The sequence below is a fragment of the Chinchilla lanigera genome, unplaced genomic scaffold (genome assembly GCF_000276665.1).
Source record: "Chinchilla lanigera isolate Chin_1 unplaced genomic scaffold, ChiLan1.0 scaffold00091, whole genome shotgun sequence".
Classification (NCBI taxonomy): Eukaryota; Metazoa; Chordata; class Mammalia; order Rodentia; family Chinchillidae; genus Chinchilla; species Chinchilla lanigera.
The window spans coordinates 8,730,418-8,744,591 of NW_004955492.1; the positions used below are offsets into that span (position 1 = coordinate 8,730,418).

Sequence of the window (14,174 nt, forward strand, 5' to 3'; positions counted from 1 at the left end):
CCAGACCTGACCTGCATGGCTGGCTCCTGCTGCCCGGTGTTCTGTGACCCCAAAGGCCCCACTCTGCATTCCTGGTTCCCTCATGTGCACCTCTGATAGCATCACCTCCACACTCCTTCTCCAGAGCTTCCTGCCCCGGCTGCTTTTTCCCCAGGTGATGCTGAGAGAGCTGCTGGTGCCTGGCTGGCCCTGTCACCTGCTTCTCAGAACTACATCCACCCTGGAGGCTTCGGCTTCTGTGACCCCGAAGGACGTCCAAATGTCTACAGGCAATTAGACTTACAGAACAGTGCTGTGAGACTAGCAATTGTAAGATACAGAACCTTAAATATGCACACACCGAACAGAGCTCTAAGATATGTCAAGCAAAACCTGACAGAAATAGAAGGAAAAATGGACAATCCCCAGTACCTAAAGACTTTGCCATGAAGTGAAAGGTGGCTCTGGGTTTGGCAGTTTTGTGTAAAACTGGACATTTTTCTACCACACGCTCAGGCATTTATCCACTCAGCAACTCCCAGGCATTTACCTCACAGACTTGAACGGCTCAGGTTCATACGGACCCGTATATGAATGCTGGTGCCCGCTGTGCTTAGAGTAGCCCCAAACTGGAATCCTTAGATTCCCTTGGCAGGCAGAGGCTGAGGTGAGGCTCACACTGAGGAAGACTGCTCAGCATGAAGGAAGACCAAGCTCCTAGCCACGGAGAAGGCCTCCTAGCCATGGTAATGCCTGGTGGGCATATACCATTGAGGATGGTGGACTTTAGGCTGCAGCACAGTGCCACGCCTGGGGGACTGCAAGTGGAACCGCAGGTGACATTCCTGTGACTAACATCTGTGACCTACTCCCCAGATTCCACAAAGGCAGCAGCAGCCACACCAAGGCATCATGGCAGCAGGGAAGGCTAGAGTGGCCAGAGTAGTATGGACAGTTTTGTTCTACAATTGATGGCAGGGATGCCATCATGCCTCTCCGTCCCGTGAAGAATGTGTCCTCTTTTGTCCTGTGCCCTGAGTTTTCAAGAAAATGATGTCATCTTCAGTGATGAGACTGTGCTATCTTCTCAGGGGACAGTGATGAGATCTGTCTTCCCAGCTTCTCCCTCAAAGAGCACTCTTGTTTTTAAGACCCCAGAGGTTAGAGGCAAGTGGCTTCACATGTCTCCTGAGGGAAAGTCAGTGCTGGCATGGCATTATGGTGTGGGTGGAATGGAGTCACATGGGAAACGATTCCTTGTTTCTTGGGCCTACGGCAGTGATGGTAAACCTCTTAGAGCTCTTAATGACACAAACAGTCTGCTGCAGCAGGCATGCCATAGGCTCGCCACCAGTCCTAGAGTTTGTGATACCAAGACTGAGATAAAATAAGGTTCTTGAGGAGGAACTGATGTTGAGGTAAGCTGCAGATTCAGAGATTAAGCTGAAAATACCTGTGAGCTGGCACAGCAGGGATTTGGGGCAGACGTTATCTAGGCGCCAACCACAAAGAGGGAAACAAAGTAGTCAAGGCTGCTAGGCAGGGATGGTGTCCTAATTACAGTCAACTGAAGCATGAAGACAGACACTGCAGACAAAAGAGACGAACAGCTTCTTGGAAAGCTCTTACAAAGAGTGTGGCTGTGATAGGAAGAGGAGATGAGATTTAGAGACAGATGCAAAGTGGAAGTCACTCCACAGGATCAGGAAGGAGCAGAGACAATTCAGTGGCCTGCAAGGTGAGTGCCAGCACCTGGGCACAAGCCAGGAGACTCCCTTCTTTTGAGACAAGAGGGATGGGTGAAGGTGTTGCAGTGAGAGCAGCCTCTTTCCTAGGCACCCTCCTTTCTATCTCCTGAGGGTGGTAAGGACAGCTAGGAAGGTTCCAAACTGCTGATGTGCCTAGCAGGGAAGAGAAAGGGCTGCTTAGTGCTGCCTAATGAGAGCCACGGGCAGAACCCACGCACCTGGGTGGGAGCAATGAGAATGGATGGAGGGAGCCTGGGCGCCTAGGAAGCAGTGGAAGAAGAGAAGGTGACGTGGCAGAACCATGAAGCCAGGTGCCAACCAGCTTTCTGCATGGACGCCTAGGCACCAGATCCTCAGGGCTGGGAACAGGGCAAGATGCACAGCAGAGGACCTTGCTAAAGGAGGACTGGCCCCAAAGTCACAGATAACAGCAACACAAACGGGGTAGGGGCACAGGACAAAAGAGGACACATTCTTCAGGGGACAGAGAGGCATGATGGCAGAGAGAGGCTGGATCAGGAGAGGCAGGAGGTTTGGGCACAGAGCAGGTGGCTTGGGGAGTTCAAGGAACAGGAAACAGAGGGGAGTGCGGGCAGTGCTCTGCGGAGGCAGCCAGGGCAGCTGCTGTGTGTATGCAGCTCTGCTGAGTGGGACTGGACTGTGTATCTGTAGCTCAGATTCGCAGTGCTGGCTCGGGGCTGTGACTCTGCCAAGGTGTTCGCTGGATCACCTGTGCTAGGGTTGGCTGGTGTGGAAAGAAAGCACCTTAGCAGTGAGCCTGGCCAGCTGTTCAGTATCAAAATCGCCATTTCTTATTTGCTTTCTACTTGATGCAATAATATCTACAAATACTATTACCCTTCTAAGTGGAAAACTGCCCAGAAAGGAAGCCAGTTGCCAGCACAGGCAATAGATAAGATAGATAAAGATGCCTAATGAGAACAGCTGCCCTCGACCAGGAAATAAGATTTGGATGCATTTTGGCCTGTTGGGTTTTATTTACATTTACAAAAGAATAAAGTCTGCCAACTACTCCACTTAGAAATAGGGTAAGTAGTTTATTAAGATGTTCTGTAGAATACTCCAACTAGGGCCAATAATACAAAAAAAAAAAAAAAAGTGGGAAAGAGAGAGAGGATTTAATGTTCATGGGGAGCTGCATCTAGTGTAGGCCTCCTCCTGCAACCTACATAGCAGACAGGCAGGTGAGCAGTGAGACAGGAAAGGACAGTCCTGCCGGATCATCCTCTCCTCAGGAGCTGGCCCTGTGACGTTGACACCAACACACTCAGAGCCTTATAGCCTTACTGCCTCTTGAGGTCCACCTTGTAATGCTGTTACAATGCCAATTAGGTTCCCACATGAATTCTGATGGGGATATTTAGACCACATGCAGAAAACACGGTCAACCAGAGCAAGCATCGGAGCCAGTCTCCAGGATAGGAATCTGGGTCATGTGTCAAGGGTGCAGAGGGTGAGTCAGCCTCTGGCTCAGCTCCACCTGCAGGTGGGACCCAGGTTCACGGGACAGCAGTTATGGGGACCAGGCATGGATGCAGTATAGACAACCCACCTCCGCCTGGTTTATACCTCAGCTTGGGCACTCCACCTGTCTTCAGTGCAGAGATTTCCTGGTACAGGGTGGAGACAGGACTGTGAGGTGATGCCAGGGGATCTTTAGCCCGATCACATTCAAGAGGTGGACCAGAATCCCAAGGCCACACAGAAGCTAGAGACTGCCCTGCCTGTGGGAAAGTGTGGCCAGGGAAGCCAGCTGTACCACGAACAGCACATGCTAGAGGAAACAGGTGGGTCCTTGTTAATGCATGTGGCTTTCATAACTGTGAGCATTTAAAGGAACTTGTTTATGTAATGATATACTGTACTATAATTAACATTTTACCTGTGAAGTTTTACAAGTATCTGCACTATGCAAACTCTACGGATTTAAAAAGATAATCCAGAATGTGAACCTCATCCCATGCAGATAGGTGATGGGTACAGTGTACTAGGTTATGAACATATTTATGGTGAAATCACTCAAGGTGCCAATATACGAAAAGTCGGGAAACAGCCGTGGTCACCGAAGGACTCCCCTCTTTTTTCCAAGTATTACCAGAGTCAAAGCAGCTCTAAAGAGGGATGTTAGTCTTCAAAATGTCAAAAGGTTTTTAGCTAGTTCACAACAGAAAGAACTAAAATTAAATACAAGTACATGTTGTTTGCAAAATAACAAGGAAAATTTGGGTCTTTCCAAGAAGACAAGATCCTGCCACACTTGGGAAATAGCTCAGCTGCTCATCCGGGAGCAGACAGAAGTGACAGAAATCGGGAGGACACCCACTGGTCCATCCCGAGGTGGTCACGGCATAGGACACAAGGAGGTGACTGCTCAGGTGCTGTGGGTTCTCTCTCTCACACCCAGGTCCCACAGACCCAACATAAACCGAGGAAATAGGACCCAAAGCTCTCGCACAGGTATAACTGTGTAAGCCAGCAGTGGTCAGTTCCAGTTCCTTGCCCTCACCAGAGATGGGACTAGAAATTCAGGCTCAAGTCAAGCAGTGCAAGGGCAGTACATACACCTACCCTCATAGCCTGGGCAGGTGGGGGAAGGAATGCAGGAGAGGCCTTTAGTTCCTATGGTCATAATGTGGAAGCACGCTCACATGACACATGGCAGCCATTTCACAAACAAGAGAGGTGAAAAGAATTTAGGTCCTTGTTGGTATGGCTGAGTTTCTGAATCAACCAGTCCTAAATTCTCCCCTCCAGTTACTTTAAATAATACATTTTCTTATTACTTCAGGTTTTTTGAGTGAGGCTTCTGCCACTTGCAAGGCGAAAATATTCTGCTTGACAAAACAAACAAGAGTAAAGCTGGGCGTGGTGGTGCATGCCTGTAATCCTAGCATTTGGGAGGCTGAGGCAGGAGGATCAGCTTCAAGTTCAAGGCCACCTGAAATACACAGTGAGTTTAAGTCCAGCCTGAATTACAGAGTGAGACCCTGTCTCAACAAAACAAAACATAACAAAACAAAACAAACAATCAAGAGTAATATAGTCCATTACCTATGAAACAGAAAAATCTGTTAAGCATAGTATCTTTAATGTTTTATTTTGGGTCATATCAAGTCAAAGTATAATTAGAGGCCTGATAGGGAGGGTGGATTTAGAGCAAGGAGAGTTTACTCAAGAAAAATTTAATAACTGCTGGGGGGTGGATTTGGAATGTTTCCCAAAGGCTCCTGGGTCAAACACCTAGTCCCAGCGCAGTAACGTTCAGAGGAGGGGGTTTTAGGAAGTGATTAGCTCACGAGGACTCTGACTACATCAGTCCACTGATGAGTCCACAATTTGAGACACTGTGATGGGAACCTGAAGATGAGGCTTAGTTGAAGAGAGTGGGCTCATGGGGGTGTTCTTGGGGCTATGTCTTGTCCCCCACTACCCACACCTCCTGGCTGCCGTGAGGTGAGCAGCTTTTCCCTGCCATACATTTCCACCTTGGTGTTCAGTCTCACCTTAGTTCCACAAATAATGGAGACAACTGACCACGGATGGAAAGCTCTGCAAACCTGAGCCAAAATAACCCTGTCCTCCTTCAGGTTGATTTCCTCTGGCATCTCACCACAGCAAAGGGAAGCTGACAATAACCACAAAGCCAGGAGGCAGAATGCGTAGTGATCGGTCCACCACAGAGATGTGTCTGCCTCTGAGGCTCTGGGTGTGGCCACCCCAGCAGTCAGTGGATCAGCTACACACAGCCTGCCGTGCGTGTCCACCTGATCATCACACTCTCTCCTCAGGCACGAAGTCACATTTAGTATTTGGGCAAGCATGACAGCTTCAGCAGGGGCCTCTGCAACATGCCTTTGAAGCCTGTGCCCTGGTTTGAGGTTTGAATTCTCAGAAGGGACATTTATTTTACTTATTTGCAAGCTCTGGGTGGATGGCTGTGACTTCTTCAGTCCAGACAAGGCAATCTAGAGAAGAGGGTTAATTAGAATTGTGTTTATACTGTACATAATGAAACGACTTCTACCACACAGAAAATACTAGGCTGGGTGTGGTGTTGCGTGCCTGTAATCCTGGCACTCTGGGAGATTGAGGCAGAAGGACTGCAAATTTGAGCCCTATTTGGGCAACTCAGTGATTCTAGGAGACCCTGTCTCAAAATGAAAAACAGTAACAAGGGGATATTCAAGAAAATGATAAACATCCCTCTAAAATACATCTTTTCATTCATAATTTATTTGCACTTCATGATGTGTCTTTTCTTTAGCCATGGGGATATTCATGGCAAAGACTCTGGGTTCAATCCCTGGTACTGAAAAAAAAAATTGGGTGTCCTAGTTATTATGGCCCTTTGTTTCATATTCTGTAATGGAGGGGCAAATACATCATCTCTCAGATGGAATCAAATCCAGCCTCTTTCAGCATTCGCTGAAGCTTAGCTGTGCTCAGGACTGTTCAAAGAGCCAGGACAAGAGGTCACCCCGGCCAGCCCTGGCTTCCAATGAGCTTGCAGCTCATCTTGAAGGAAAGATTCACCTTGCTCACAAGCAAGAGTGGACTGACCTGCAGCACATACCCACAGAGCCCCACGGGCAGTGCACAAGGCACCCTTACTCTGTGTGTACCCCATAATATGGGTCAGCTGAGCACACAAAACACAGTAGGAACATTACACACACTCTACATGTAATATTTCTAATTATGACAAAGGAGAGAGATGCTTTGTTCTGAAGTCCCCATTGCTCGTCTGCATGATTAAAAATTTATATATGAGAAGAAAATGATAAACATCCCTCTAAAATACATCTTTTCATTCATAATTTATTAGCACTTCATGATATGTCTTTTCTTTAGCCATTTAAATATTGTTCATTCCCTTTTAAGACTTCTTAAATGCCAAAAGCAGAGCATCCAAGAGAAGTAGAAAGGATCAACAGACTAAGGCCATGAAGTATGGTCAGGCAGGAATTTGCCATTCTGGGTGGTGTGGGACTGTGCCTGGCTGTAGCATAACTCTAAGCTCTTGGGGTACTACACCCAGCACCATGCTCTTATTAAAGTTGGCCAAATCCCTTGTCAACATAAACTTAGTTTGTTGGAGTGCTTGAAGGGAGTTTCAAAGGAAGAAATGTGCAGACATACAATGTTTATTTGACTTATGTACCATTCCCTAGCACGGTACCTTCAGATTTGACTCATATCGATTGTTTACACAGTGCTACCCTGTATGTCATTTTCTTTTTTTTGGGGGGGGGGGACAGGGTCTCGCTATACAGTGCAGGCTGGCCTCAAACTCCCTTATGCACCCCAGGCTGGCCTTGAACTCATGGTGATCCTCCTGCCTCAGCCTCCCAAGTGCTAGGAGTACAGGTGTGTGTCACCATGCCCAGCCTGTATGTCATTTTAGACTTTATTCCATATTTATAGTACTGACATAAATGTTAAATATTCTTCAAAAGTACACATTATAATCCACTGCTGAAATCAGAGTAGCAAAGACAGCAATGACATTTGAGGATGAGTGCTACATTTTGACATGGTTTGTCCTCTCCAAAACCTATGCTGGATTTTGGTCCCAACATAATGCTATTGAGAGGTGGCAGGACCTTCAGAGGTGACAACTTGGTGCTTCCAGACTGGCTTGATGCGGAATTGGGTAATTCTGCAGGACTGGATAATTCTCAGTGAATGAGTTCTGGGTCTGCAGGACCGATGGCAGGTAGTAACAAAGTGAGGTTGCCCTTTCTGTCTGCCTCTTTCCCATATGCCCATGTGCCCCTCATTACACCATGCTTGAGGATGCCCCAGCCTCCGAGAACGCTGAATTAAAACCATCTCAGTTTTAAAAATTACTCAGTCTCAGGTATTCTGGTACAGCAACAGAAAATGGACAAAGATGGACAAGTACCACAGGACTCAAGCAGGCTGAGGCTTCTTGCAAACAACTTCAGTGGCAAGTATTCTAGTAGAGTTCCCGAGTAGGGGAAAAAAATCTATTACAGCAGTCTGGCCAATCTCTGCGGGAGAATTTAAGAGGAGAAATTCAAGAAACAACACCAACTTTCTTCTCACCTTAAAGAAAGATTCAGAACAAGGATCACTAACATACTTGCTTGAAATTATATACGGGAAAAGTGATTTCTATAACGTTTTTTTCAGTGTTGGGGATCAAACCTAAGGCCTCATGCAAGCACTCTACCACCAAGTCATAACCCTGCTCTAGAATACTGAATCATGAAAGGGTTTGGAATAATTCTATACAAAGTGGTTCAAAGTATGAGATGCTTAAAAATAAAAAAGGCCTGAGCTACAGTGAGCTCAAGGCCAGCTTGCACTACATAGCGAGACCCTGTCTTGAAAAAAGGCAAAACAGTACTTAACAGAAGAGATATTACCATTATTTTAGCTAGAAGTAAATTCACATGTGCTAACATGAAACTGTTTTTCCAGAAACTCAGATATCTTTAGAAATATTTACATAAATCATGCTTTTCCTGCAACACTGTAGGTTACTTTGAGTCTGAACCTCAAAATAAACTTTACCAAATCCCCTGTAGTCTAACTGGACCAAACCATCCCCTTTGGGCCCAGGGAGCTCACTCACCCTGTGTACCAGGCCTGCAGAAGCGGTCTGAGGGTTGGCCTGAGGAGGCAGAGCGCCACACCTGCCAAGGAACCCGCGAAGAACTGCAATACAACCTGTTCTCTTGATTTATGAACCAGGAAACTGGCATCAATTTGACTTTCTTTTGCCTCTTCTAGGGTAAACAGTAACTTAAACTATATTAACAAAGTACCTTAAAAGGCTTAGCAACCAGCTGGACACAAGAGATGAGGGAGGAGGTGAGGGAGATCTGGCTGCAACATCTGTCACACCACTGACCGCCAGGGCTAACTTGGCTGCTCTGGCTGGCTAGGTGAGTGTCCCCTTCCTTCCTCAATGCTCTGAGTGCGTCCCTTCGCAAGCTGTGTGCTCAGTCGAAGAGGACAACCATCCCCAATAGAGGAAGAGCAGTCCTCGGTCAAGGGTATATGAGTAGCTGCGTTCCCCTGCTAGAACGTCCAAACAAACTCTCAAAGAGGTGAAGGAGAGGGACAATTAAAATGGGTTCTACCTTTCTCTCCAAGGCAAATGCATACACTGGAAAAAGAGAAGACTGGGGAGTAGGTGAGACACTATAGGGTTTGGGATGCCCTACGTTCAGATCCTTTAGGGCACCAAGGTAGAGTGGTTAGGGAGGGAGTTTAAGATAAAATTCTCAAGTTTGAGTGAATTGTGGAACTGGAAATGTAAGTTCAGAAGGCATCCCCATGTTATAGGTAAAGTCGCAGGCGTGGACCGGAACTCTTATGGTTCAAATGGCTGTCGCAGTGGTTATAAACTTTGGTTTTTCCAAAGAAGCATATTTTCAAAGTTCTCTGGCAGAAAGTTGTGATACAGTACTGTGTCTAGCTACTCAGGTGCAGTCTCCACCCCAACCTCCAGGACCTGGGTGACAGGGTGGGGGACTTGGGGCACACCAGTGTGTGAAGCGTTGTTGCACAGTTCCCAGACTGGTTCACAAAGTGGTCACAAGTTTTCAGTGAATGAGAAGAAGAAAAACGCAAACATCTACAAGCATAGACTTATTCAATCTGAAAATTATTATTTTTCCTGGTGTGTATTTCCTTTGTTGACACTGTTAACATGTCTTGTCATTTGTGAAAGCAAGGTGATGGTACTTTAGTGATTTTTTTCTGACAAGTTATTTTATACTTCATTGGCAGCAGGTGACTTAACCCTACTTTTCCTACCTGGCATATCCTCCTCACTTTCAAGCCTAAATTTCTTCAAGAATCATGTTTCTATTGCCAACCCCTTTGGATTAGTTCCCTAGGGTGCCACCACAAAGAAACACAAATGGGGTGGCTGGGAGCAGAAGTGTGCTGTCTTACAGTTCTATTGGTTGGAAGTCTGAAATCGAGGCTGGGCAGCATCATGCTCTGAAGCTCCTGGGAAGGGCCCTCCCTGTCTGTCTCTTCCTATTGCTGGTGGCTGCCAGTCATTCTCAGGCTTCTCAGCTGGTAGCTGTGTTATTCTAATCTCAGCCTCCATCATCACAACCCATTATCCTTGCATGTGTCTGTGTTTGAGTTTCCTTCATCTCCTGAGGACACCAGTCATTGATTTAGGGCCTGCCCTAATCTAGTATGACTTCATGCAAGCTAATAGCATCTGCAAAGACCCTAATTTCAAAATGCTGTCACATTCACAGATACAAACGGGGTTAGGACTTGAACATAATTTTTAGAGGACACAATTCAACCTGAACACGTTACAAGGATAGTACATATTTAAAAGAAAATACCCTGATAACTCTCAAAATTGTATGGCAAATACCAAAATACTTGCTTTTTTTCAAAATGAAGTGCAAATCAAAATTCTGAGAGTATACCATAATAAAAATGAGCACAACATCAGCAATTTGAGTGGTGCTCCTCTGTTTCCCAAATCATTCCCAACTGCATAAACTCTAACATGTCATGATTTGTCTTTGCTATTTTTCCCTCACTGTCAAACTTTCTCAGCTCTTCGATTTTTAAAAGAATAGTTTAGCTCCTTCCTGCATGTCACTGCTTGGTGTCAGGAGCTACCTGAGGATAGCTGCTGATCCCCTAGGCCTCAGGTTGCTGAGGTGCAGCTCCTCAGGAGGCCAGGCAGGCTGACCCAAGAGGTTGGGAGAACATGCGACTCTCGCGGCATCTGGGGAACCTCATTTCAGGTGAGTGACATTCAGACCCAGGATTTCAACATGAAGACAACAGTATCTGTTTAACATTCTAATTTTGTATTATATTATAAAATCTGGATTATATTATAAAGTACTGTTTCTAGGTGGTTAGTGGCTTCAGAGCACAAGTATGTGGAGCACTGCCAGCCCGTGGATGGTGGCACAGGCCAGTGAGCAGTGGACTTGGCTCACCAGCAGCACATCGAAGGCACTGGCTGGTATTCTCCATCACATCCCGTCATGTGAGACCGGGGTACAAAGGAACCTCAAGGTTAGGCAAACAGTCCTTCACAGCTAAGAGAATGCCTGGAGGGAGGAGCCCTGATTGTGTTGTTCTGGGGAACAATGCTGTGCAAATACAGCCAATGATAAGTGAAGGTAGACGGCTTAGGCTTAGGCCTTCGTTTTGGGTGACTTTTTTTACTTCGGGTTAGCAACTTCAACAGCCACACTTGCTCTATGTTTATTTATTTATTTACTTTATTTTAGCTTTTAGTTTTTAAAAGTTCCTCTGCTGGAAGAAAGAATTAAGTTCCAATAGTAAAAGTAAAAACATATTTGGAAGGTACTGTGAGATAACGCTAACAACCACATCCTTACGACCCAAGTTCCAACAGCTGGTCTGCGATGCTTCAAAGTGCAACTACCTGTGTCTGGGGTGAGATCCAGAAGCCGAGGCAATGCTGTGTTACAGCACAAAAACGGGTCCCCCAGCTCCTCAGTTCTCTTATGTGCACCCCCCGAACCCCCATGCTCCTGGCCTAGGTAAAGGAAAAGCACAGGCTAAGGACAGGCCAGAGAGCCCGTTCTGCTGGTGACATGTACCACTGTGATTCTCCGTAGAACCAGGCCACGAGGAGACTTGGGGGACACCTGGCACTCTAACAACAGGGTCTGAGAAGTCAGCAGCTCCCTGGGGCGAGGTTCCTTAGGCCTCTAGAGGCAGACATCATGCCTCAGCGTCACCAGGAGTCATGGTGTCACAGGAGTCATGGTGATGGCCCAGGCATACTGTATACTCTGCAAGACACCCTTCCCAGTTCCCACCCGCTCGAAGTCTTAGCCTCTCCACAGGCCCTCAGTGGCCTCCTCACCCTGGCCTGGCAGGGCCTGGCTGCAGCCTCCTTTCCCACACACTTGCAGGGACCACATTCCTGCAGAACTCTTGCCTGCATTTTCAATTTTCATCTGTTAAGAGTCACAACTGGAGCAGCACTCTATACCTCATTGGACTGTAAACTCCACAAGGCCAGGGAGGGGTCTGTGATGTTTCTGCAGGGCTCGGAGTCTACCCGTGCACTGGTTGTGACATGTATAGGAGTGCACAGAGCACACGCCCAGGCAGCGGGCAGCCAAGATGGCCTGAGCTCCACACGCTGGACTGCAGCCTCTTTCAGGGAGTATCACACCCCAAGTCCGAGTCTTTGTCTGAGGATACACATCTGAAAGATTGACTAGAGAGGGACTGGCAAATGTCTCTTAACCCTGGTACTATCACACAACGGGGAAAAGAGCAGTACAATACATGCATCGGGAAAGCTTTTATTTATCCAAACAAATACTTGTCCTACACATCCAGTCTGGGTACTGTAGGGGAAACAAAGATAAAAGCAGGTCTTTTTCCAAGGTGCATATGGACATAAAGCAGAGATGTATTTATAAACAGCCATAATGCGACCCAGAAAGGGCTAAAATCAGAGTGTGAGACAGAAAGAGAACACAAAGGTCTCCTGAGCAAGAGATGTGCTCAGCTATCATTTACTCGTTGTGATCCCGGTGCAGTGGAAGGAATTCCAAACCAGGAAAAAGCAAACAAGACCGACCCAGGAGCGCCCTCAAACAGCGGTGGCCTTCCCCCATGCAGACCATTGGATTGAAATCAAATCTCCACACCTGTAACTGGCTTCCCCAACCTTTCGCTATTTAAACTAAACCCAGAAAGAAAAACAACACTAGGATAGAAACGCCGGGTGAAAGCAGTAGGAAACTTAAAAAGCGGGTCACGTCAGCGCTGTGTATGGTCAGGCGGGAAACGGACTACCGACTTCCCGAGATCCAGACACCGCTATATAAAAGACCAGCCGACACCCCAGTCCCCACACTCCTGACGCCCTCATGTCCTGGCCAGACCCCCACGTCCCCAACCACCTAGGTTGATCCTGGTCCCTGACACCCGGAGATCCGGGCTTGTGATACCCCGAGATCTCGACACGCCCGAGGCCCCCACACTCCTGAGATTCCCGAGACCTGACCCCGACCCCCACATCCCGGCGATCATCCGACACCCGCAAGGCCCAGCCTGGCCCGACTCAACCCCGCGCCCGCCCGCCGGCCCTACCGTAGGTCTCGGACATGGCCGTCTGCGACATCCTGCCGCCTCCGCGGGTCTGACCGTCCGGTGGGACCGAGCAGTGGGCCGGGCGTAGACCCAGGGCGAACGCCGGGCCACGGGCTGCGGCCCAGCGGGACTCGGCTCCGCGCACGCGCAGAAAGGGGGCGGGACGGGGGACCGGAGGGGCGGGGGCGGAGCCCGGGTCCGCAGCCCCGAAGCGGCGGCCCTTGAGTGGGCTGGGGCCAGGCGCCGAGGCCTGGAGGCCTGGAGGCCTGGAGGCCGAGAGAGGCCGGGCGACTTCATCGGGACCGTCTCTCTGCCGGACGGACGCGGTCAGCCTCAGCGGACCCCAGCTAGGGCCAGCTGCCCGCAGGGTCGGGTCGCTGCCGCGGTTGGCGGAGCCGCACCGGCGCTGCCCCTGTCCTGCAGCCCCGCGCTCGACCGCAGCCCCGCGGGCCTCCCACCGCGGCGGCCGGTGGAGTCCGCACGCCGCAGGACTGTGGGGAGCTGCGGTTCTGGGGGCAGCGCCTAATCCGGGGGGCGAGGCTCAAGGTCCGGAATCTGGATGTTTTGGTTCTAGGAACCAGGCAGTTCAAAATCGCCTTCCTATGGAAACACAGAGGTAAACATTTATTGGAAATTGAATTTTGGTTGGGAGCTTGGTCCATCTGGGCGTGACCAGAGCCACATCAAGACCAGACCTTAATAGCATCCTAAAAACATCCTGGGCTAAGGCCCCAGGCCCTTGCTGTGTAGCGAAGACCTGCACTTGCCTCTTCCCCAAGTCCATTAGGCTCCACCCACAGAAGCTGCTTCGGACTTCGCTGTCCCCAGGGCCATTGGCTCCACCTTTCACTCTTCCTTTTGAGCCTCATAGCAAATAGATGTTTTTGCTTCTAAGTCACAGAACAGGGCCTGTGCTCTCTGTGCAGACGGTGTAATTTCCTACAGTTATTTTGTATCCAAATATCCCTCTGTGACTCATATAGTTTGTTACTTTCTAGTGGGGTCACATGAGGACCTGTCTATTCTTTAGATCTAACGTTCTTTCCTGCCACAAGCTCCTGTGCACCAGGAAGAATCCGTGGTGGGGATAGTTCGTTACTGACAGGAACTGGACCCAGAGCTCCCTGGAACCTACATGGGTGGTAGAAGTTAACATGTTGTCATTTCAAAGTTGCAAGCAGTTTTCTGTTTGGGGAGAAATGAAGACTTAGGCCTTTCAGAGAGACTGTTTTGAAAACAAAACAAAAAAACTCGAAACGAATCCCCCCCAAACAAAAACAAAAACACAACCCAGAGAAATCTTCTAGTTCACAGAGGTAA

The 14,174-nt window shown here is 48.4% G+C and overlaps 1 protein-coding gene across 1 annotated transcript in view; it reads right to left on the minus strand.

The window, feature by feature from the left end:
• The window catches only part of Rab4a (RAB4A, member RAS oncogene family), a gene marked incomplete at its 5' end in the record, with an annotated part of 28,181 nt that extends 15,166 nt beyond the window's left edge, over positions 1 to 13,015 (minus strand). The window contains 1 exon segment of the mRNA XM_005405009.2: positions 12,855 to 13,015. Coding sequence (XP_005405066.1) covers positions 12,855 to 12,885 — 31 coding nt within the window.
• Between the last annotated feature and the right edge of the window lie 1,159 nt (positions 13,016 to 14,174).